The following is a 26,660-nucleotide window of genomic DNA, read 5'->3' as shown; positions in this document are numbered from 1 at the left end:
CCCCTCTTGAGCATCAGGCAATGCTCCAGACCCATGCTCTGCTGAACCTGAATGAGCCACAACAAGAGTCAGCTCTAAAGGCATCGAGATAAAGCTGCAAAACCTGAGGTGAATCTGTTAAGTCACCTTCCTCCATCCACTTCGCATCCATCGGTGAATAGTTCTTGAACTTCACAAGATAGCGACGGGAAACTTTACCTCGTACCTTCCTTTCTTTATGTGCCAGTATCTGCTCTGGAATCAGAACCTCATCAAGTTCCTCAACTTCCGGCTGAGCCTCATCTGATACATCCTCAGGCACATCCCCACGGAAAGGTCGAAGGAGACTCACGTGAAAAGCATTGTGAATCCTCCAATGATCTGGTAGCTTCAAGCGATAGGCTACCTCACCAATCTTTTCCAATACCTGAAAAGGCCCATAATAACGCATGCTCAACTTAGGGAATAAGCGCTCTTTACCCTTCATCTTCTTGAGTCTAGCCTTTTCAAAGCCCAAAAGAACCCAATCACCCAATGCAAACTCTAAATCACGTCTATGACGGTCTGCGGCTTTCTTTTGCTTCTGCTGAGTTTTCTGGAGTGCCAACTTAACTCTGCGATAAGCTTCATCCATGTTTTCCACATACTGATCAGCCTCAAAGATCTTATCCTTTGTATGCAAAATGGGTGGTACCTTCTTCCCTCCTTCCACAATCTCAAAAGGCGCCTTGCCTGTCGAGGTATGAACAGTGTTGTCATATGCAAACTCCACCAAAGAAAGATACTTTTCCCATTGTTGCTTGTGCTCTGACACATAACACTTAAGAAGATCCAACACTGTAGAGTTAGCCTCTTCTGACTGACCATCTGTTTGTGGATGAAATGACGATGAAAACTTGAGAGTTGTACCCATGTTGTCAAACAATCCTCTCCAAAACAAACTCGACATCCGTGGATCACGGTCACTAATGATAGACGTAGGCAAGCCATGATACTTGAAGATGTTCGCCATGAGCAACTTCACCATATGATCCACTTTGATCGTCTTACGCACGGGAATGAAATGAGCCTGCTTACTGAACCTGCATATGATAGTCCAAATGCCATCATTGCCCGTTTGTGTCCGTGGAAGATCGAATATAAAATCCATGGCAATGCTCTCCCAAGGTCTATCTGGAATATATAAAGGCTGTAATAACCCTGGTGTCTTTTGACGGTCAAACTTTACCTTCTGACATACGATGCATTGCCTCACAAAGGCATCAACATCTCTTCTCAAGGTTGGCCAATAAAAGAAAGTCTCCACTGCTTTTACCGTGGCGTCAATACCTCTATGACCTGCATACGGTGGAGCATGACTTGCAATCATAACCTTCAGTCGCAATGGCCTGGTAACACATAGTCTGCCATGCATCAATAAAAATCCATCTCTGAGAGTGTAGTGCTCATGCCGCTGACCCTCAGACATCTGATCATACAACTTTTCAAAGTCCTCATCATGGGCATACTGCTCTTTCATTTCATCAAGCTCGTGATGATAAGCAAGTGAAACTGCAGAGACCTGTGGCTTGCGTGACAAAGCATCTACCACTACATTCTTTTTGCCTTCCACATGCACAATCTGGAAGTGAAACATAGGCAAAAAGTTTGCCCAACGCATATGCTTCTCTGAAAGCTTAGTTTGCGTGAGGAAATAACACAAGGTCTGATGATCTGTCTGCACAGTGAAATCAGCCCCAAGCAAGTAGTGTTTCCATGTAGAAAGAGCGTGAATTACAGCCAACATCTCTTTCTCATAAACCTGTAAATGCTTCTCGGCATCTTTCAATATTCTACTCTCATAGGCGATCACATGTCCCTCTTGCATGAGAACTGTGCCAATGCTGCTTCCGCATGCATCACACTGGACAACAAAAGCCTTTCGGAGGTCCAGTAACACCAATACTGGATCCGAAGTAAGCTTTTCTTTGAGCTTTTTGAATGCTGTAATTTCCCGATCAGCCCATCTAAACGGAGTTGCCTTCTTTGTCAAGGCATGAAGAGGCGAAGCAATTTCAGTAAAGTACCGTATGTACCGCCTGTAATAGGAGCACAATCCTAGAAAGCTGCGTACATCATGCATGGTCCTCAAAGCTGGCCAATTAAGAATTGCTTCCACCTTCGCTGGATCCATACGGACTCCATGCTTAGACACAATATGCCCCAAGAAATGTATCTCTTGCAAGAAAAACTCACTCTTCTTACCATTAACAACCAGCCAATGGTTTCTGAGTTCTGCAAACACAATGGCCAAATGCCTTCTGTGCTCTTCCTCAGTTTGTGAATGCACAATCATATCGTCAAAGAATGTGCCCACAAACGCTCTATGAGGCCTGAAAATCCTGTCCATCATTCTGTTAAATGTGGCAGGTGCATTTGTCAAACCAAAGGGCATAACCAAAAAACTCATACAATCCAAACGTGGTTCGGAATGCTGTCTTATGCACATCCTCAGGTCTAATTCGTATCTGATGATACCCGCTTTTCAAGTCAATGCGACTAAAGACTGTGGAGCCCTGTAAGCGGTCCAAAATGTCATCGATCCTCGGTATGGGGAATCGATTCTTGATGGTGTTCTTGTTCAGCGCCCTGTAGTCAATACACATGCGCCAAGAACCATCCTTCTTTTGCACCAAGAGTACAGGTGAGCAAAAGGGTGATGAGCTAGGCTGTATCAACCCTTTATTCAAAAGCTCCTGCACCTGACTCATAATTTCACCGCATGTACTCTGTGGTACCATGGCATCCCCAACAAAACATCACAGCCATCCAAAGGCATAATGAAGAACTCTTCGCTGTCCACATAACCCTTAAAATGAAGCCGAAGCTTCCCAATGATAGGAGTAACGGGTTCTGCATACCCTGGACAAGCCATATTAGCCTCATGTAACGGCCCATCTCCTCTGCACGAATCCCCAATCGGCCAGCCAAATCTGGTGAAATGAAGTTGGCTCTAGCACCTGTGTCAAAGAATATCAAGGCATTCTGATCTCTCACTTTGTCCCATGCCCTGCACAACTCTGTCTCTTCACCACCTGGCTGTTCCCCCACAAGATCAGGAACTAACCCAGCAGAAGGCTTTGGTTTCTTTGACTTGGGCTCTCCTTTATTGTCAGAGTCCTTTTGGGACTTTCTCTTGGGACAATTAAATGACATGTGTCCCTCTTCAGTACAGTAAAAACATTTACGAGCATCTCTCAAAGCCCGTCTTTCCTCAGAAGTTCTCTTGGGCATTGGCAACTTCTTATACTTCGTCTCTGAAGACCCTTTAGCATCACGAGAAGCATGCCCAGATTTTTCAGCTTTCTTGCTCATGTTCTTACTTCCTTTAAACCCAAATGAACCTCCAGTGAGTAACGCATTAGCTGTCATAGCATTTTCAATCATTTGTGACATGTTCGTTACTCGAGTCTTGATACAATAATCTCGCACCTCCTTGGGCAGCCCACAACAATACTTCTCTACCTGCTCAGACAATGGCACTGCATGGTAAAAAGTCACTGGGAGTAAAGCTTCCCAAAACTTCTTGTTATAATCTTCCAAATTCTCACACTTTGAAGCATCCAATTTGTGCCATGCGGTCATTACATCCACCTCAAATGTAGATGTGAGCCATACAGAAGAGGACCTGTTTAAATTGTACCCAAGTAGTGGGTGCTATGCCCTGCAAAAGAAGAGTAGACCACCACTGCAAAGCATTGCCTTTGAGAAAAGTGGCAGCTTTCCTCACCTTAGAGGACTCTGTGTAATTCCCACCAGAAAAAGCAGCATCAAACTGCTGTAAAAAGGTAGCAGCTCCCCCTTCCTTATAATCTTTCGCCTTTCCCATAGGCGTTAGATTATCATATGGAAGTGGCTTCGCAAGATTGCTGCTCCCAACATTCATGCCCATCATTGGGTCAACATTACCCATTCCCACACCCGGCATGCCATACATTCCAGCCATGTTTCCAAACATACCATTATGCATACCTGGCTGCATACCACCAAACATATTGCCTTGCATTCCAGGTTGCATGCCCTTAAACATATTTCCTTGCATACCGGACTGCATACCACCATACATATTCCCCTGCATACCAGGCTGAAAATTTGCTCCAAAAGGCCCTAGCATACCCATGCCTCCCTGAGGGTAACCCCCAGTCATGGATTGGAACATAGAGCCACCACCAAAATAACCTGGATGAATATTCTACTGAGGAATAGATGGCTGTCCAAAGAAGGAACTCTGAGAGTTAGCACCATAAGCATGCTGCATGTTCGGAAACTGGCCAAAAGATGGATCTTGTGGGATGGCACCACTATGACCCTGAGGAAGGTTCTTAGAACGAACCTTCTTCTTCTTCTTTTCGGGCTCTGTACGGGATCTCATAAATTCAGCACTTTGAGTGAGCTGCATAAATACATCCATAACACCAGCCAAACGATCTTTAAACCGAGCATCATCATCCTCTTTACCAAGTACATCTTCTGGCTGTGTTACATCCTCATAAGGCTCAGCATCTGCAGCCTGTTCTCCTGCAAAAATGTCCTCAGATACATTCCTCTCAGGAGAAGTCTCTTGCTCTTCCTCTTCATGATAGAAGTACTCATCCTCTGTATCAGACATGTTGCTGAATTTTTCAGCAATGACTTTCCTCGAGGCAACCACGAGCTCACCCCCTTTAGAAAGTTGATGATTGGTCCCGGCAACGGAACCTTGAAACCGGCCTCTGGTATAAACCAAAGTGCGGTAGACTGGCAGTCACCCTTCCACTTGTAGTCTAGATATGAAAACAAAATAGATTGGAGCTAGAGTGCCCAAATCTGAAAACAAAGCGACACCTGTTGGTCCCAAAGCTTGGCGCCCCTTGCGGTATTTCTTTATTCAATTTCAAAAGATATGTAAGCTTGAGTACAACAAAATCAGCCAAGAGAGTACACATATATGTCCAATCTGATAGCCCACAATACCTCTTAGCACAGAGGATTCACACACACAGATCTGTGTCTCAAAACAACACACTGTGCCTCCCTTTGATCAGCCAAGACCATTTAGCAGGGCAGCCATGAGCATACATCTGGCATATCTCATGCACATGATCCAACATCTCAGCACAAACATACATTCACTGTTCAATCTCTGTCTCCACCCTTTTCAATCTGCCATACCCCTCCTCTCACAAGGGGCCAGATAGCTCAAATCTGCAAAACAGACATAAGGCAATAGAAAGAGAGATAGATGAACAAATTCAGAGCTTACCAAAATCAGCTCGTGGATCTGCACTAGAGGAAGTAGTTGTACCAGTCTGTACTTGCACACTTGTTTCAACAACTCTGCTTCACACGTGTGGGTAAACCTGTCAGTACCTTCCTCTCTGCATCCACTTCAGTGTTGTACCCAACTGAACAGACCTGAAAATCTGTACTGCACCAATCCGTACAGCCTCTGCACACGTGTCTGAATCTGTCCGTACAAAACTGTACGGACAGTTCTGCTGTCGCCTGAGGGTACTGGTGCGCCTGCTCCTGCTGTACCCGACTGTACCTGCTGTACAGTTCTGTACCTGCAATACAGCCACCTGACAGCAGTCGTACGATTGCACCTGCTGTACGGCTTCTATCAGAACCCACAGCTCCTGTGCCTGCTCAACATGTCAGCGCCGCCTGCACCAACAAAGAAAACTGCAATAGCCATACTGTACTTGCAGTCGTACAGGGCTGTACAGGCTGCACACGTGGACTGTACGGCTGGATTTGCACAGAAAAACAGCAGCAACACAGTATTCAGCAGTCGACTTGTTCCCTCTTGCTCTCTACGCTTCCCAACAGCACGTATGCTACACGCTTTTCCAAAAAGAAGAGAGAATGAAGAGAGAGAGGCATGCACTCCAAAAGTGGAGTTGCCCCCTCCCCATACTTGTCCTAGGGCCCCAACTTTAATAAATATTAAAGTTCCCTAGGGGCCACTAAGGCCTAGGGGCAACCTTCAATAAAACATTAAAATTTTAATGTTCTAGTTCCCCCCTTCACACCTAGGGATGCCCACACGTCATTATCTCTGTCCGGGCACCCCACATGTGAATCATTTGATATTTTGACTCAGCAACCACCATGCCCACACTTGTACTGTTCCATTTTCACAGGGCCATGACAGTGGGACCCAAGAGAGTGGTAGTGGTGCAATCCGATGGCTGCCCTCCCATCCCCCACTCAAGGGGACATTTCTTTCTTCAAGTACACTGTCCACCTGGGTAGATGGATTTTAGTGCATCCATTGATGGCACCCCTGCCGCCCAGTCACACTGGCAGGCCCAGGGTGTGCCTTCCTCCTTTGTGCTTGGACCGTGGGACCCTTCCTTTTTAGGAAGGACGGAGGAGTTTCCAGCATTATAGGCAGCCACCCAGTCAAGTAGTCAAGCGTTGCCCACTAGCTCCCGCCTGGTGACTGCCCTGATCAACACTGTCTTCATCTCAACGTGGCCATCCTTTTGACTGACCACCTGTGCTTCGACTTCCACATCTTTGTGTGTGAACCACCTCTTAGAGGGGTATCAATGATTTCTAGATATTTGTGTGTAATGTGACATAAGCAATGATGTCAAAAGGTCAACTTTTGTAACCTATAAAGGTACTTGTACTTCATTGAATCAATCAAGCAAGTATCACATCATTCAATCGTGTACTCCACTCTTTCTGTGAGAGCTTTGGTCTCTCTCTATCCTTTTGTACACACACACTCCTATGAGATGAAGTTCTTATGATTTTATTGCCAAACAAGTTCTCTAACTTGTCCCATACCTCTTTTGAGCTCTTGTTGAAGTCCACATGATGCATTAGGTTGTTAGACAACCCGAGCTCAATGACTACCATGGCTTTGTTATTTCGATCACTCCAGGTGCGAATCTTCTCATCTCCTTCTCTTGGTTAAGAAATCACACACGTTGAATGAGTGACACACAGCACACGCCCTATCCACAAGACCACACCTAAGGGTGGGTTCACACACACACACACACTCATAGGGAGTGTTCACACACAAGGCCCCGAATCCTTACAATAGTAATGTCCTGAAATGGTTCCTAGTAGGGTGTGTACAAAGGTTATTTCCTTCCCCCATCAACTCCGTGGCTGGCTATTACTTCTTGCAGGCTATCCCGTTGGCCTTCTGGATAATCTGTCACTTCACAGTAGGTTCACAGTAGGTCGGGTAGGTAGACTGCCTCTCTCTCGCTCATGAAGCCTTTAAGGAGGATCTTGGCACCTTCATATGGAGAGTTCGGGTTGTCAGGCACACTGACCTGTCACATGATGTCTCCGTAGCAGAAGATGCTTCTCAGCAACTTTGGCTGTGAAAATTAGACCCATTATACTTGTTCAGGAGGCTCTGTCAGCACATCTATTTAGGAAGCTCACATGGAAAACATTGTGAATTCTTTCCCAAGCAGCAAAAATTTTCTCTTTGGTAAGAACCTTGGCTGTGCCATTTTTTGAGTACTCTGCCTGGGTGGGAAGTCACATCCAACTGTGTCGCTCTTGCAATGTGATAAACTTCCTATGATTGACAGCTTGTAGTGACCATGCAATGGGTTCTTTGATTGAATACCATGCATAGATCAGCCACTTATTAATGCTATTGACAACTGTAGGAGTGCTATGGACTGCTCAGCAGCACAGTGCATAGTATTGCTGCCATTTCTAAGGTGTGTTTATTTGGCTATGTAAGCCGGCATATCTTACTGATGATGGTATCAGTGACCTACAGAAGTAGAGTGCTTTTTTGTAGAGTAGCAATATTATCAGTGAATTACAGAAGAAGTGCTTTCTTTACGTTTATGATTAAGACTACAAGCTGGCTCTTGAACTTTAGTTACACCATTTGGTTTGACATTTTTTCATCAGTATTTGGTTTGTTTGAAGTCTTTGGGAACTTGGTAAGGGACACGGTTGGCAAAGAAACTGATCAAGGGTTAACCATCACAGCTGCAGCCAGACAAAGTATACAGGGAGATGTATGTGAGTGGCAGGCTTCTTATCATGTAGGAGGCACTCACCTCTTCAAGTTTCTCTCTTAAAGTTCTTTACGAATCGTCTTTACTTGACCATATTCACAAGCCTTTTGATTTTCTTTTGTGTCGCGGTTTGGCAGCAAGTTTGTGGCAGTAGAAGCAAGGTATCTGCGAGCATCTTTCAGTGCATTCATGGATGTGCTTGTTTTGGCAACTCGAACAATAGAGGAGTTTGGGCCACCATGTAGTAGTTTTTAGGGCCTTAGGCAGAAGGTTAATCATGTGTAAGTGAAGAATACAATATGTGATGGGTATCTTGCTAGGGAGGAAAAGTCGTGTACAAAATGTGCTCAGGTTGATTAAGGATATTGCCACTGAACTTTTGTCATTCAAAGTTGGTTGTAACATTCAGTAACCTCTTAAGATAACTTCTTGAAGAATCAAGGCTTTGTATAATGGCCAGCTAACTTTTAAGCATCTCTGGCCATTGAGCTAACTTTTAAGCACCTCTAACCATTGGATCAAAGAATCATTAGGACAAGTCCATGCAAGCTCTGGATGAATAGTAGTATCCCGTTCGCAATCACGAGGTTGGTTGGCCAAGGAACACAGATGTTACAGAACTTCTCTCAAAAGAGATCTCACCACATAGAAGTAACTAATCAGTTCCTACTTAACAAAAAGATTTTACAATGTAGCATCTAAGCTTATTTCTCGTTCTTGATCGTCATTATAGCGAGATTCACTTCAATCCATTGTGATAAAAGCTAACACAGAAGGTAGCTTAATATAGATAAAGCTTGCAATTTGCACATAACATCATCTCGTAATCTAACTATCTTGTTTTCTCTCAAAGGAACGTGGTAAATATTTATGTATCATGGCTTCTTAATTTACTTCTCTCCTATCAACATGAGAGGGCAATCTTTATTTGTATACTCATTTTAGATCGGAGGATGCCAAGTTGATCCCATGATAAAAGGTTTATAAGCTTATCCTTTTACTCTTGTTTTGTTTAGTATGTATGCCTTTGGTTGTGTGTAAGAAAGAAGATGGATTGACCAAATCACAAGTCGAAATTGGCAAAATTTATTGGGAATCCAACCGTACTCCATGAAATATAAACGCAAAATGAGCCCACTGATATAAGCTTCTTAGCGTGATAATTAGAAGTTTTAGAGATGAAGGTTGAATATTGATGAAGGTAGATAATAAAAAAGTTGAATTTTAAGGAAGGGAGCTAAGCTTACCTCTTCTAGTCATGGCCCTTTTGTTTGATAGTATTAACACCTTGCTAATATTAGTTTGAAAAGTTATAATACACAATTGATTCTTAACACAAAAAAGTTTATTTTTAGTTTTAGCTTAATAGTAAAACTTGTAAGATTGTGAAGCCTTGTGTTGTATATATGAAGTAAAGACCACGTTTCTACTCTTATGAAAGATGGTCTCTTGGTATTTGTTGCGTGAGGAGCCATGAATAATGGCCCACATGACCATGAGGACGTGTATGATATCCTACTAGATTATTGAGAGTGATTGAGAGGCACAAGTGATTCCCATCAAGAGCCTTTGTGCATTTGGATCTCGAGATCTACTATGTAGTAAGATTGGCAATGATCCCCCATGAAGGCAATGATCTCCCAAGATGAGCCTACAAAAGTAGATTCATGAGATCTATGCATAATCAATATTTAGGGTCCAAGTGATGTAGGAAGTAGATGTCTTTAGCCTAACAATCAACTTGCCAGATCAAAGCATGCTTATGGAAGATTAGATCCATTGCGATAGGAAGGCCACAAAACATGGAAATTAATGTCTCTTTCATTATCATCTTAACAATCACCTCCAAAAAAGAGCTTGGATGGCTAATGTGATGCTAGAGGTCTTCCATTGTAGAATGAGATCTATGCATAAACAATATTTAGGGTCCAAGAAATTGAGTAAATAGAATGGTAACCTAGTGACCATGACCTACTATAAGGCGATCGCTATGCTTGCCTTTAGGTCCATTTCTAGAATCCGAGCTTGCACTCATCAATAAGAAATTGAGTAAATAGAATGGTAACCTAGTGACCATGACCTACTAAAAGATGATCGCTATGCTTGCCTTTAGGTCCATTTCCAGAATTTGAGCTTGCACTCATCAATAGATGCAACCGCGTAACCTTTTGCCGATAAAAACGGTTCACCATTAAGCAACAGCAAGAGATCGACAATCTTGAAAGCGGTTGACTTTGATGCAAGAGAGGGAGAAGTCCAAAAAACTTGACCACTTTAGTTAGTCTCAACACTAAGGGTTTCAACCACTTCAACAAATGGAGGAGGCAACGATGTAATTCAATCACTAGAAAATACCAAGCCTTCATTCGACCTCGCAGAGAAAGATTCATATTTCTCGTAAACTTTTTGAGCTTCCTCAAATATTTTTTTCCTCTTTTGAGATCGACTCATACCCTGAATGGTTGGATCTTTAGCCATCTTTTTTAAAGCAGTAATACCCTCTTCTTGAGGAGAATCTCCAGTCTCTCTTAATATCTCAGCATATGAGGGCAAAGAATGTTCGTTAACAACAAGACTGGCAAAAGTAGAATGAGATCTCCGGTCTCTCTTAATAGCTCATCATATGAGGGCAAAGAATGTTCGTTATCATCAAGACTGGAAAAAGTAGAATGAGATCTATGCATAAACAAAATTTAGAGTCCAAGTGATGTAGGAAGTCTATGTCCTCACCCTAACAATCAACTTGCCAAAATCAAAGCACACTTAAGGAAGGCTAGATCCATTGTGGTTGGAAGGCCATTATGATCTCAACAATTGCCTCCAAAAAAAAGCTTGCATGGGTAATGTGATGCTAGATGTCTTCCATTTTTCTCTTTGGGTGGGTTCCATAGCAACAAACTCTAGATCCAGACTCTTGTAGCATTCGTGATTGTATAATAAAAAAGACAAGGGGGAGTCTTATGTGGGAAAACAGTGCATCCCATTGCCACCACTCCTTTGAATCCCATAATAGGTGCTGGAGAGGACACCCACCATAAAGCCAAAGACACCATGAATTACCCATGACAAGAAATGGATAAGGATCGATACCATACATTCCCACGTAGTCACACAAATTGCAACTGATCTCTACTCCTCTCTCCACAACTAGCCCCTCCACCCTAGCTAAATGTAGAGCTCAACACAAAGTTTGGGAATACATGTCTAGCCTAGCCACAGCAGAGATGAGGACATTTGGATGCTCCCTCACTTCTTGTCCTACCAAGAGGCAAGTGGACAAGTGTGACAATGGCATCACTACTACTCTTTTCATTAATCTTCATGATTTAAGTGAAGCTACCATCATTTCAACATTTAAAGAGATTTGGAAGAGTGGTGTCATACCTCCCTTCCTCTTAGGGACTCATTCATGTCAAGGGAGGGATATGAAACCAATTTCTCAATAGAGTCCTATTACCCTTCTTGGCACTCCCTACAAAATCCTCGCCAAGGTAGTAAGCCACAGATTCCATAGTGTCTTCTTTGGATCTAAGCTTGTTTTCTCTCCGACTCCTTTGATTGGACATTGGATCTTACTTCTTTAGGTGTAGTTTCCACTTACTTTCTCTCACATCTTTTCTTTATCTTGTGTCACCTTTCTAACTTTAACTTTGTGTTCTTAGTCAAAGCTTGACCATTATCACTCTATGCCTGATCTTTAGGTCCTTCAAGTTGTAGCACTTGTGCTCTTGTCACCACCAAGAACTCCACTTGTTCCTACGTTAGTTTTTTTGTTCCTCATGAGGAACTCAAATTTGGTTTCATGGTGAAGAAGCTTCTATAATAATGGGCTTCTACAGAAAGTGGGACTTCAGCTTGCTATGTGTGCGCTTGCTATTGGGTGTTTTATGGAACACTTGCCTAGTGGTACAATAAAAGAGACATATCCTTAGATTGCCATAATTGTAGTTGTTGGGCTGCTTGGTCGTGGTCAGCTTAGGACAAACCCAACTCAAGATCGACACCAACTACCTGAGGGAGAAAATCTCGAGGTTCTTAGTCCTAGTCCTACTCCTTCACTAGATTTTCCCCTAAAGATAGGGCGGTTTGATGATTCAAGCTCCTTATTAAATTGAAGCAAGCATTGCAACAAACCAATAAGCGTGGCAGAATACAAATGGCTATAAAGGATAGATAAGTAAGGATGACCCAACACCACCAGAGCTATGGGAGTGTTTCATCAACACATGTTTTAACTCCGTGACATGCTTCTCTTGGATGAGCACTTCCTTTAAATAGGAAGAAACGGCTATTTATAGAGCTTGTTTGTGACTTGGGGACTCATCACAGGATCGTAGCGGCTCCCATTTCTAGGCATTCCCTTCTTCCTTTGCTCATGTCTACGTTTAAATGGCTCATGTTGTCCCAAGTCTCCTCGCTTGTATCCAAAAGAATCTTGTCTTTTTAACAGGGAGCACTCTATGAACTGATGGTTATTTCCTCAAACCAAAGGCTGGGTGGGTTGATGCACTATAATCAATTGTATTGTCATTTCTAATAATTAATCTGGGCGGAGTTCACATCAAAGGGTTTCACTCTAGTGAAACAGTCTCTAGCGCTTCATAAAGTACTAGAGATCAAGTTCGCAATAAAGGATTCCAATCCAGTGAAATGGTCTTTAGCTCTTCTGAAGCAAGTTTGAACATGATTTTAGAGATCTTATTCAAGTCAAGAGCTTATCTTAGCCTTGTCGAAGCATGTGTCTTTGGGTCTTACCTTAGTATCACAATTACAACTTTCCCATGTGGGTGCGCTAGCTTGTTCATCACATCCTCACTCTGTTGATGTTGAGATATTGAGCTCAACTAGTGCTATTGACATTGATGATAACCTGCCTATGTGATAGCTTCCGCACACGCCACTAGCACGGTTGGTGAGATTATGGTTGATATGTCTCGCCCAGTGGTGGATGACATGCTATGTGATAACCATATTTAGATTACTAAAGTATGGCATAGTTATAGGTAATTTCCATTAAAGTATGTCCTCTTATTTCTTTATGTTAATGGTTGTAGAGAAGAGAAGAAGATAGAAGAAAATTCAAGCATCCATCTCTCTCTCTTACAAGGAACTCAAGATAGAAGAAAATTTAGTCATCCATCTCTCTCTTATGTGTGTGTGTTTGCTTTACAAGGCACTCAAGCTCTCCCTCTCCCCCCACATTCTCTTTATGGTATCAGAGCTCCGGTTTGTGTGAGAGCTAAGGAGACAAGCAAGAGGCAAATGGCAAAAGACTGATATAAAAAGCAGAATGATGTCAAAAGTGGAAAGTTACAGCAAGGAAACTATGTATTATCAAGTAAACAAGGTGGTAATGGAGAAGAAAAAAGTTATGTAGATCAAATGCCTAAGATCGATGGTGGGGGAGAGTTTTTTTTTCCAGAAACAAGATGCTATTATTTAACAAAAAAACAACCTTGAAGGGCTAAATATACAAACTCAGTTCCATGTATGGAGTGAGGATCAAAGAACAAAAGGGGAGGAACAATGCACTTCTCCTAGCCACTCTATGAGGAGAAGGCTATCTCATACAAGGGGTGGGGGAGGGAATAACCACATAGGTGGTTCTCTAGTGCCAAGTGGGCTTACCACCTCTATATGTAAGAAAAAACCCAGGTTGCTAAAGCCTTAGGAATGTGCTCTGATGCTTTCGCATATACGGTTAGAACCACCATTCATGAAGCTTCCCCCACCCACCACTAGCTGCGGAGGGTATGAATGATGTTGAGCCAGATGCTCCTGATGGACTCTGTAGTAGGCAAAGTGTGGGTGCCTTCAATGACTTCGCTACATCGAGCTCTCCGAATATGCCATGCGACAATGCTGCTGTACAGATCTCCCATCTCTGGCATGCACCAGGAGTCCAATGACCAGTAGATGGGGCTGGGACTAGCACTTTTGAAATGCAAAGGTGAGAGACTTGAAGGGTTAGCCCCCCACCTTCCTCCTTATTATAAGCCATGACAACCTTGGCCTCAGTGGCCCAAGTGACAGTGCCCCATGTAATAGTACGGGAAGAGTCTTGTCCATAGTGAATATGCAAAGAATCCGCTACCACACCTGCGAGCCTTCGAGCAATCCCAAAGACAATGTCGCTCTGCGACTCTTGGGGATGGCGACATCTCGCACATGCTATTGGTCTACCTCTAATGGCCAACCATGTGCCAACCACCAAACTCCTATGTGCCAGCAAACCACAAAAAGAGGGTGATCTTCCAAGGTCAAAAACTGTCCCAAAACCTCTTCCAAAAATCTGAGAGAAAACGTGGTGAGAGGCTCTGAGATTGTTGGCATCCTGCTGTGCTAGAGTGCCCTCAACCTCGGGCATCTAGATCCTATGGCCAAGCCGTGCAATGTATGTGAAAAATGGAGTACCCAAAGTCTCCTCCCTATCTGCAGGATCACACCAAGTCCACTCCCCCAAGTCCCACCTTGGAGGAGCGTGATGGGCTAGCTCTCCTAGATCCATAAAGCTAGAGTCTCTCCTTGACCACCTTGGCTAGAGGTGGGTCAATGTGCCACTCATGTGCATGAAATTCGATCACCCTCACCACCCTGTATAAGGTGCATCTATTGAAGGCATCCAAAGGGGGGCCTTGGTCTCGCTAATCTGCCATGAGGTCCAATACAAAAAGTGAGCAAGGTGGAGCTCTCATCTGCACCATGAATTGTTAGGAGAATATCATGCCTGGTACCCAGCCAGTATAGGGTCAGGGATAGGGGTCAGCCACTCCAAAGAAATAGCAGAGTCGATGTCAAGGGGCTGAGTCTGTCTCTGCCCCGAATTCCAGACATGCCTCTTCTCTCCTTAGCCTCTGGGAAAAGCTGTCAAAATGCAAGCCAATCTCGAAGGGACTTAGCAGGTCTCATGCTCAATGCTCCCCAAGATACATGAGGCTAGGCCCCTAGCATGTGGCCACTAGGTAAACGGATCACGAGGTTCCAAATCAAGGGCTTCCAAAGATGCTCCTTGGAGGCTACCAGAACTGACTTCTGGAGGGCTGGTCTGAGGTGATCCCAAGCTCGTAATATGTGGAGTGCAAATATGTCCTCAAAAGTAGGCCTAAAGTCATGGGCCCACATCTTCGGGAAGATCCATCTAGTGCTCTATGGCCATGGCCCCCCAGGCTCGGTGTACGGGCTGAAATCCTAGCCAAGAGGAAATTTTTCCATGGCTCATTGCCTGGGAGAAGTCCTCTAACAATCAACTTGCCCAGCAGGGCATGACTCTAAATGGCAGGGTCTATGATGCCTAGGCCTTGGAGGGCATGGCACCGCAGGGGGGGTCCATGGCACAGTTGTATGATTACTCTCTAGACCTCCTTGGCTTGAGAAGGCCTCCCATCACTACTGGCCCACAAAAAATTACGAATCAACCTTTGAACCTGACTAATGCATGCCTGGGAGAAGTCCTAGCAGGAAGTAATATACCACATGGTGGCAAGAAGAACCTGGTTTCCCACCACCACCTGGCCAAGGAAAGCCTTGCTAAACTCTAGTAGAGAAGCTTCTTCCAAATACTCAGAAGAAGAGGGGCTCGATGCTCCTCTGGGGTGATATCGATGCTCACCTGGCATCCAAGATTACAAATTGGAGTGCCCCTCGAGATCCACTAGAAAGTCTCAACAACTAGATGCCAGTTAATCTGCGCTCCTGATGTGCGACAAAAGATCTCTATTGTCTCTGCAAATCTCTGAAGATTCCCCACATCTCTGGATAAGTGTGCTACTATGTCATCTACAAACTCGAAGTCGAGCAACTCCTCCTCCTGATGAGTATGGATGGGGAGACGCAATCCCTGGAGCCCAGTCTCTTGAGCTTAGAGAAAATTTCTCATGGCCTCGGCGACGAATAGAAAGAGATAGGGTGCTAGAGGGAAGCCCTATTGAACCGATCGAGAAAGGGAAAATCTTCACCGCTGGCTCCTAAATGAGAACTTGACTGTGAGAGGCTGAATAAGTCCAAAAACACCATGGATCCACTCCATTGGAAAACCCATCCGGTACACCATGCCCTCGAGAAAGCCCCGGTCAACTCTATCATAGGCTTTCTCAAAGCTGTCGCCTCCCAATAAGTGAAGATATTGTCCAGAATGCTCCGATCCTGAACAAAACCTATTTATCATGGATCAAGTTGAGGAGGAAAGGATGAAGTCCCCGGCTGAAGGCCTTGGCCAAAATCATGTAGGGGGTCCCAAGGAGGGTGATGGGTCTCCATTGCCAAATCTCTAATGTGTCACCGCCCTCCTTGGGAATCAAGTGAAACATACCCTCTAAGAGCCTGTCTCACATGGTGCATGTGGTCATAATCTTGTTGAAGGTGGCCTTCAACGTTGAAGGCTACTCAAAGGCCATCTTCCATGAGATCCTAGTGAGATGAAGAAAAAAGGAATCTGGAAGCCCACCCGCTCCCAAGCATTTTCCCCTAGGAAGAGCCGCCACTGTCAAGGCCTCCTCAACTCCTTAGCTATGAAGGGAATCAATAGGAAGGTCTGAAGAGCGAGAGAAACCACCTCTTTCATGTGCCGTCGGACCCTCTCTCGCATCCACCACCACCTCTGAGGATAATGGGCCACCCGTGTGAGAGAAGGGATATGAAAAAATCTATGGCTATGGCTCTCCCATGGGGGGGATCAGAAACGATAGTTCCATCCTGGCCTCGCAGCCTATAAATATCATTACTCCGCCTGTGGGGGCTAGCAATCTCAAAGAAATTCCTAGTTACTCTATCTCTGGCCTGGGTGTCCAGAAGGAGGCTCTAGTGTGGTATATGTACTCCATGCTCCTATCCTCTATAGATCTGAGCTCTGTACGAGCGACAACAGCTAGCTGACCCTAAATCCACGGGCTTCCTCCGAAACTCTCCTAATGTCACTTGAGAGAGGCAAGACCCTGATGAATTCTCCTCGTGTACACATGGAATCAAGCCAATATGCTCTATGCTGCCTCCTGTAGTAAATTGCTAATCTCACCAAGGCCTGCATCCAAGGTGCCTGCATGACAGAACCTGAGAGAAAATCTAGCCCCTCCCATATCTGCTCTATCCTGCTACATATCTCGAAGTCCTGTAGTAAGAGGCTGTCCAGGAGCCTAGTGCTCAAGTGTCTATCCTGCCTCCAGGGGTCCTCCCCAAGGACAAAACAACCAAAGCATGATCGACGAAGGTAGTGTCTACCAATATACCAATCATGCCCCCATGACCGCAAGCCCACACATCTACATAGAATCTATCGAGTTGAGAAAGATCGGGGCTGGTGCTCCTCTTGTTAAACCACGAGAAGCACATAATCCCAACGCTACGTCCAAACTCTATCAAGTGGCAAGGGTCTTGTCACCTAAGTGATAGGATCAACTCCTCCCAAGTAGAGTACTCTAAGTCAGAATTGTAGCCATGTCTCCTCGAAGTCTATCCTCTATTAACTTTATCATGTTAAAGTCTATCCTCTATTGACTTTATCATGTTAAAGTCCCCACCCATGCACCAAAAGTCAGCCTGAGGAAGGGACTAGAAACGAATTGTAGTCCAGAAGGTGGCTCTGCCTGCAACAAAATTCGGAGCATAAATAGTTAGGAAGCCCACACAGTTCTCGCCAATCCTGATGGTAACCCACTAGGCCCCACAAGTGTGAATGATGCATCTAAGCCAACTACTATGGGCAAGAGCTGCTTGTTTTAACAGAAATACAAACTCGCCCTTACGTCCCACAGAGGCCAAAAAGTGACTCTTTCCTGGTAAAATCTTCTTGCAATGATGGGTACGCCCCTCAGAAAGATGGTGCTCCTGGAGGAAGCGAATATCAATGGATCCCCCAACTACTACTCTATGGAGCTCTCCTCTAAGGCCATCGCACCTCTGAAAACACAAAGTCCCTCCCAAACCCTCAATGTTCCATGAGGCAATCTACAAATCAATCTCTGTGGGAGGCGGAACTATTGGAACTACCATCCGTTGAGTCTTGGGTGTAGGTTTCAAGCAACAGGGAGTAGTCACAGTCAATCCTAGGATGAAGGCACACCAGGTGGGCATAGGTTTTATCCTCCATGTGCCGCCACTCTGTCCAAGCCGGAGTTGACAATGATGCTAGAGAGAGTGGCAGACCATTGGTCCGTGACAAAATTGCTAGAGCCAACTTCCAGAGTGATGCCGCAGAGCGTGCCATGCGGTCAGAGCACAGCTTGCACCCTTCCTCTCCAGAGAATTCCTCCCTTCTCCTCTTTGCAGCTTCCCCATCCCCATCCCCACCCCCTCCTCGTCTCCAAACCCCCCCGTATATAGCAGGTCCCCTTGACCGTCTTCTTCAGAGCCCGCCCTTCCCGCTCCCTCCTCCTCTCTTGAGCATTCTCATTGGCCTCCAGGCACGCCAAACTTGGAGCGGAGGTAGCCAACAAGCTCAGCTCGTTGCTTAATTCATTGCTTCTTAGAGCCGGATTTCACCTCCCTAGTGAGGGCTCTCCCGCCAGAGTCGCCAAGTGACCCCCCCAAGATCCTGGGGTAGCCAGTGGATTACAATTTCTTTTGATGTCTCCCTATCAAAGAAATTGATATTTTTGAGGAGACAGTGGCTCCCATTCGGATTTATGTGGTGTTTCATTACTCTAGGCCATCCACGCCAGAGAGTGGTGCGATGATCTTCTCCTTCCCCTTGAGTGCAGCCCCGCGGACTCGGAGTCGGTGTTTGCTGCCACAACTAGGGGTAGGCAGTGGATATTTCTCAACATCTACATGATCTGCGCAGCACCAATGTGCTTACCCATCTTTGGCCCCTGGCTCGGATGGAGTTGGGAGGCTCAAGTGTACTCTAGCTTGGAGGTGTTGCTCTTTTTATTCCTTCTTCATATCTCAGTAGTAGTACCCCTTTCCCCCTCCTACAAGTACCTGCATTGGGACAAGTGGAGTTCAGAGTATGCTTCTAGGTCCTTGTGCTCTGTTGCCTAAGGGGCTAGCTTCCTTGCTAGCCTTTTGAGGAGGATCTAAGCTGGGATCGGTGGGGCCATTGGGGGTGGTCTCCTAGACTAGTGGCGCTTTGAACAAGCTCTAGCAAGGTGTCCCATCTACCTGCATATGAAGCATTGGCCTGGGTGGCCAAAGTACTCTACCCTCTACAGAGTGGCTCCCCAGAGGCAAGAGATATGATATGCGGCACTATCTCTGGAGAGGCTATGCAAATGTGAAGGGATGGAATCTCGGTCGCCCAAGCAAGAGCCGCATCGGTAGTTGAGGGGGGGGGATTCCATCAATCTCCCGATAGCGCCACCTATCACCAGGAGAAGAGGAAGGTATTCCTTCCCGAGGCTTGGGAAGCAGACTATCACGAAAAAGCTTGAAATGCCGGCCAGTGGGCCGGCCGTGCTGGGTCAAAACTGTGTTTCCACCTCGCAAAGAAGGCCACGGCCATACGTAGTGCGATGGGGCTCAGCTATACGACTCTATCTGACATCGCTGACGAGTCAAACTCAACCTGGTAGTAGCCATGCCCCAAAGGATGAATATTAGTAATCTTTCCAAGCGCACCAAGGACGCTAGCCTACAAAAGATCCCTGAGAAATCCGCGCGTCGGGCGGCTACCAACAATCTCCACTAGGGATGCGACTGTTGAAGCGAGGAGCAGGAGGTCTGCTTCTAAAAAGGATAGGCAAGGGACGACGACCTTGGTTGAGGATGACGGAGCGACTACCATGGAGTCCTCCTGGGTGATGAAGAACAAAAGAGGCCGAAGCTTGCCAAAAGATAAAGATGCCCAAGAACCGGGAGGAGAAGGTAGGTGGGCGACGATGAAGAGGCAAGGGGGGGTGGAGATGGCCGAGCACAAAAGGTGGAGAGAGAAGCGGCAAGGGCACAAGCGAGAGGCAAGTAAGGGGGGAGGGGGAAGGCAAAGGGAAGGGGGGGCGAAAAGGGGCAGGTTCAGGTTCAGGTTCAGGTTCAGGGTTCAGGGTTCAGGTTCAGGGGAGGAGGGGGTGGCTAGCAGGAGGGAGGGGGGGCTAGTAGGAGGGGAAGACATAAGGTGCAGGGCGAGAGAGGCAAGGAGAACAGGGGGGAATAGGGGTAGAGAAAGGTGGACAGGAGGGGGGGATGGCGTAGAGATGGGGGTCGGTAGGGGAGGGGGCGAAGGCGAAGCAGGGGAAGTGAGGGCGAGCAAGGAAGGGCTGGCTTCATCAAAGCCACCAGCAAAACTATAAGCGACCCCAACATTAGAAAGCCCACCTTCGGCGATCCCGCAAGGTCTCACTAGCATATTGGCAAGATCAAAGTACCGGCCACCACCAATGACGTCAGTAAGGCAAAAGCTACAAGCCCCTAGTAAAAGATGGTGATGTCGAGGACGTGTAGCATATTGGCAAGATCAAAGTACCGGCCGCCACCACCGATGTCAGTAAGGCAAAAGCTACAAGCCCCTAGTAAAAGAGGGCGTGTAGCATATTGGCGAGATCAAAGTACCGGCCGCCACCACCGACGTCAGTAAGGCAAAAGCTACAAGCCCCTAGTAAAAGATGGTGATGTCGAGGGCATGCCCACCCCGAAGCCAGCATGACCCGAGTAACCCTTGAGGGCTACAAATTGCTAATGCCACTGGTGATTCCATAAGGTCACCAGCATACTAGCAAGCTCATGACAACAAGGTAAAACCACCGTTGGTAAGAAGCCACTAGTGAAGAAGACATCATCCAACCACTACGGGCATTCTGGCAACATTGATGCCCCATTCTTCCTTTTAAGTAAAGGTATAACACTTCTCGACTTCCTTTTACTAATAATCACTCCTAATTGGATAGAGCGTTCTGCATGGAGGAGGGTAGAGTTGGTACAGCTAGGTTTATTTGTAGGTACCCTCCCAGACAATCCAAAAAGGACCTCGAGAAGTCTAAAAACCTCCACCAAATAGTCCAAAACCCTTTTTGAACATAGCCCACTCACTACACCACTTCACACACACCTGGCACTAACATGGCACTGCCCACATAATGACCATGCATGTAGTGCGTCAAACTATGAATTTAATCCATTACACAAGGAACCTTTGCACACACACCATGGTGTATGGTGCCACCTCCACATCCTCATCACCAGTGTGCAAGGAGCCTAGAAAGTGGCCTTTGGATCTTCCAAATCGCAAAAAAATCTCTCACAATTGGGATAACTCCTACTTCATCGACCTGGAAATGCTCCACACCATCCAAGGATGCTTACTTCATGCCCAAGTCAAAATCCCCCTTGGCAATCTCTTTAGGGTTGCCTACTACCTACCATCGGTAGAATGTCATGCCGTATTCCATTTACCTAAAATAGCCCCTTACATCAATAAAGTTGGCCTTACAGCCTTTTCTGTAAGCACCATGGGGCTCGGATCTCCCTCATACCCTACAGTACATTGAGTCATACAATGATACAGACAATTCAAGGGAGGTTAAGATATCGGATAGGTCACTTCATAAGATCCTACTCACAAAGGATCTTGTGTGATGATCCCTACCTCTCCGTGCCCTCCCACACATCCAAATTCCACAATGGGAAGGGAGCCATGTTGCCCGAGATGCAGCACCTACAAATGATGGCCTCAATTCCAATGGAGCTAAATTTGATAACATAGTCATCCAGGAATAGTTGCATGCATGTTGTATTGTCTATTATTTTAGGCTAAGCTAGTATATTTTTTAAACCCATTTTGCATAGCCTCTACTATCTTGGCAAGACAAAATACTGGACTCGCTCGGTTCATATCATAGTCTAAAACTGAGCGATGCTATAAATTGAGTAGACTAAAAAACCCAATCCAAAACCATTCCTCTATGACACCAGTGATGTGGAGGGAGGCCATTGCATTTGATCGCTACTTCTGGGACTATCTTGTCCACCACATCATTGAAGTGCCATGTGGTCCCACAGAGAAAAGTGTGGATCTTCTAATAGTGGTCTTTCTATACAGACTGACGGATGGCTCTTAGATTCTCTACGGGAGATTCTTTGAGAACATTCTATTGCCATAGATAATCCAAGACATAGTGATACACCATTATGTGACTCTGTTAGGTCATCCTTCTGATATTATGGTCCTTCAAGCCAGTGAGGAACCATGACCACAAGTTTTGATGAGCTTTGTGGGTAAATTTTGCATCTTCCTCGCCTTTTTTTTTTGTAATGCGAGATTTTTATTTGTACCAGCAGTGTGGTAGAGCAATTGGTGAAGCGCATGTGTGTTTGGGATAAGGTCTCGTGATCGAGTCTTACTTCCAGCTCGCATCCGTAAGGACACTGCTTGTCATTGTAGTATTTTTGCATTGTGTCTTCTTTTTGCTTCATTTTTCCCTTCAAGCCAGTGAGGAACCATGATCACAAGTTTTGATGAGCTTTGTGGGTTGCAGTGATCCATCCTTCTGATATTGTGGTCCTTCAAGACAGTGAAGAACCATGACCAGGAGTATTGTATAGGTGTGTGTGAACTAGGCCCTAAATAAAGTGGTTTCTATGTGTGAACAACCGCTAAGTGTAAGGGTTCTTTGTGCATGGAAACAACCGGCAATGATGCATAAAGGTGACACCTCAGCGAATACTTAGCACCTGATCTTGACATGCGGACAGTTGGCACCTCATCTTCTTGACATGTGGCATATGTGATGGCACCCTATGGCCACACCTTATAAGTAATGATGCGTAAAGGTGACACCTCAGTGGACACTTGGCACCTCATTTTGACATGTGGCATATGTGGTCACAGCCTATGGCCACACCTTGTAAGGGCAGTCTCTCCTATTTATAGCTTATTTACAGGACCTCATTATAATGTAAATAATACTTTTTTGCAAAGATGTCGTCTCCGTCTTAATTTAGGATTAATATCATGTTAAACATTTTTTGCTCTCTCTCTCATTCTCTCTATATTCGGTGTACCACACAGAGCCGCCTCTTGCACCACCTTCCCTCTACTAGAATGGGCAGCAGGGGCATCTCAGCTCCCTCTCCATCTAGTCTCGTCTCGACATGTATACACTGCTGCTTGCACCCTCGTTTTTGACTGCACTGTTCATTCTGCTGCTTTGCAACCTCCATTCTGCAGCCTCTGTGCTCCTTAGGCCCTCTCCAGTGCAGCCCTATGGCCCTTGCCGTATGCCATCTCGTTCCCTTTTCATATCTGGGCCAGACGGCCCAATGCGAAGGCCATTAACTGTAGAAGGGAGAGTGCTCTCCATCACAGAGTTCCTAAAGATGGTGGAAGTTAGTTCAACATAGTAGTCTTGTCCACCTACTGGTTGTAGTCTCACCAACCTGCTGCTGTAATCTCCTGTTATTTTGAGGTAATGGGAAGCAACCAAATCTTGATTTAGTTCTTGTCTTGATCTAGATCTCGTACCTCTACCAGTTTGTTGGCTCTAGAATCTTACCATTCTTGTAACTGTCTCTGGAGATCTTTGTCCTATATTACTGCTTAGTCTTGGTGGTGTTTTCGAGGTTAGGTTTCTCAGGCTCTTCTGAGTCTTAGGCTTATCTAGTTTGTTTAGCCTATACACACACTTCACATGTTACTCCATCTTGATTCCCTTGCTTATGATGGAGTAAGTTAGTCCTCCGCTTCAACCTCTCCATCCCTCACCATTCTAGGCCTTAAATAAGAAAAATCAATGTAAAAGGAGTTTTGTATAAGTGTGTGTAAACCAGGCCTTAAATAAAACGACTCTTGTGTGTGAACAACCCTTTAGTGTGTAAGGGTTCTTTGTACATGGGAACAGCCCCTTAAGGACTTTTGTAAGAAATGATGTGTAAAGGTGACACCTTAGTGGGTACACTTGGTACCTCATCTTGATATGTGCTGTATGTGGTGGCAACCGATGGTCACATCTTGTAAGGGGAGTCTCTCCTATTTAAAGGAACATCATTATAATGTAAATAATACTTGCAACGATGTAGTCTCTTGTGCATCTTCATTTTAGTTTGGGATTAAGATCATGTTAAGCTTTTAATGCGCTCTCTCTCTCTCTCTCTCTCTCTCTCTCTTCTATGCGTCTCCGCCCATGACCTAATCCTGCTCATCAACATCGGTCAATCGTTATTGCTCCAACTCACAATGGTTCGATGGTGGATCCGGGGTTCCTTCATTTCTTCTATTTGGTTTCCATTTTCCTGTAGGATCCTTGACAAGAGTCTGGCCTTGGTTTCCCATTAATGCTTGGCCATCTCTATCCGTCCTTATTGAGTCTCTAATTGGCCATGATGCAAAAAGTACTTCAGCTTCTAACCAAATGGTGGTATCATTGATTTGGGAAAACAAGGAAAAAAAGCCTACCAAAAGAAATAAAGCTAAAAGCTATATTTAATCAACTGGAATATTCAAAGAGTTAAAATTATTCATTTTTGGATCCTATGCATATATTTAAGAGTGTTGTAGATTCACTCAAAAAAATAAATAATAGACCAAAAATATAACATTGTAAAGATATTGAAGTATCAACCACCAATCAAGATCTCTTAAAAAAATACAATAAACAAAGAAAAAACACAACATGTGAAACAACTCCATGGAATCTCACAACATATTAAATTGAGTTGGTAAAGGGAGATTGAGGACCCTAGATTCTCCATAAGAGGGTTGGAATGGCAAAGGGTAAAAATCAGATAGACCCTTGCATTCCTCATTTATTCTCTCTATCAAGGCTCAAGTGTTCCCAAATTGACGATGAACACATTTCTAGTAGGTGGGACCGATGGCAACTTGAGTCCCATTGAATCTCAACATTAGTCACGTGTGTGCAAAATGAGCACATACATGAACATCCAAGGTCATATCCCACCTTGTGCCCCTATTGCTCCATTTCAAGAAAAACTTATAAACCTTGGCAACGTAAGGGGAAAGGACAAGAAGCTTCACTGAGAAGACCCCTGGTAAAAGGAAAAAGCAAGGAAAGGATCTTTGGAGAAAAGGATGCAAAAAGCTTAGCTCAATGCTTCTATAAGCTTAGCTCAAAGCTTCTACAAGTTTAATACATGAGCAAAAAAACCCTTTTCCCTTCAAGATAATGGCGCCAATCATTCTACATAGCGGAATTCACTATAGGACATCTCTAATTATGTAGGGTGTTTATCAATAACTTAGAGCTCTTACACATGCAAAGACGTAAGGACTTGGTGTGTAGAATAGGGAGCCCATTCCCTAAGAAAAAGGTTTTTGTTCACATGAAAGCTTACGTTTTCTTAATCATAACTTTTGGAATTAGCACAAGGTTTAAGGCTTCCATATCAATGTAATGAATAAATCAAATGTATTTATTGTATTGAGCCTTTTCAAGTATACAAAGCCCAAAAATCTTAACCTTTCACAAGTGGGAGGTAAGAAAAAGAGGAGGTTTTTGTGTAGAGATGTTTCGTGAAACCACAAATTTGAAGAAATATCATTGGTTTCCATGTTTCTCTTCTCGGCTCTCTAGGACATCCGAAGGCTAAACTTTTTACTCCATCTACGACTCAATTGAAATGTGCCACTCGGACCATTCAACTTGGAGTATTTCCTGTAACAGATAAGGAAAAATTTTACATTTATAGTCTCACACTTCAATTTCCCAACTTCTCTATTTTTCTGTAAAATTCATGTTTCTATAGTAAACTATATGCAACCACCTATTGTTCAAGAGAAAATATATATAATGCATAAAAAGAAGCTATTTTTTGGTCATAATTTAAAATTTTTGTAGCTTGGGCATAACTTACACAGTCCAAGGCCAACAAAAGGAATATTCAACATTTCAAGGCTCAATTTAGAGCTTCAAGGAGTCAACCACCAACCAATTCAAGAGAAACTTAATAGAGTTTGCAACGTCAACAAGGCATCCATGTCATTTTTCCTCTACATTATTTCTTTTGGACGTTTGAGGTTTACTTTTTAAACGTCTTTCAATTATATTTCAACTAATCTTTTATTAAAATTTGTAGTTCTACTTATGCTGGTCTCTAGAACCATAGTGGGTCTTTACACATAGTATAATCAATTTGGAAGGCATACATTTTTTGAATTTGTTGCGGGCAAAATGACCAAGAGGATTTCTATACCTTGTATTGTTTACTGATTTTGTAATCTCTTAATTCCCTAAAAACATCTAGTATTGGACATATATATGTATTCATTTTGAAAACATTTAATCTCGAGAAAGTCTCACTCGGACCTATATTTGCTAGGCTTTCCCATGATGAATTTTGTATTAAAAATGGCATGGCCTTAGTATGCCCATCAAATTCTGTATGATAAAAAACTGGATTTCTTAGCACTATCTTTGTTCAGAATAGTTATTATCATCGATATAGCTTTGCTATATAAGTTAACACTTTTTCCAAGCAAGAGGAAAATTGTCAATGAGATGAGTCCTTGAAGGGAAAATCGTTAGCATTGACCTTCAGTGGCATGGCTGCCACTTTTGCTATAAGAAAGAAGGAGAGATCATTAAAGATGACTAGAAACACACTAGATATTCCACGAGATGCTACACATAAATGACCTTTCTAAGCATAAACATGGACTGGCCATAGTGACCTTTACTTAGATAAAAATAAATTTTAAAATATTACTAGACCGTAAGTTCTGAATAGCCTAATCTAGAAACTTACAAAATACAAACTTAAATAGTTGTGGTGATT

The 26,660-nt window shown here is 44.3% G+C and overlaps 1 protein-coding gene across 1 annotated transcript in view; it reads left to right on the top strand.

Annotated features, from left to right (window-relative positions):
• Positions 1-8,532, top strand: part of LOC147608012 (transcription factor) — a 74,038-nt gene extending 65,506 nt beyond the window's left edge. Inside the window, exons 5-6 of the mRNA XM_086789840.1 lie at positions 7,981-8,036; positions 8,147-8,532. Of these exons, the coding sequence (XP_086645966.1) occupies positions 7,981-8,036; positions 8,147-8,264 (174 nt within the window). The 3' untranslated portion in view covers positions 8,265-8,532. The remainder of the gene's footprint in view (positions 1-7,980; positions 8,037-8,146) is intronic.
• The last annotated feature ends 18,128 nt before the right edge of the window (positions 8,533-26,660 follow it).

The sequence above is a fragment of the Cibotium barometz genome, chromosome 54 (assembly GCF_041138505.1).
Source record: "Cibotium barometz isolate CiBa-2024 chromosome 54, ASM4113850v1, whole genome shotgun sequence".
NCBI classification, from domain to species: Eukaryota; Viridiplantae; Streptophyta; class Polypodiopsida; order Cyatheales; family Cibotiaceae; genus Cibotium; species Cibotium barometz.
Note: the sequence above shows the minus strand (reverse complement) of the source record. Positions and strands in the feature narration are given on the sequence as shown.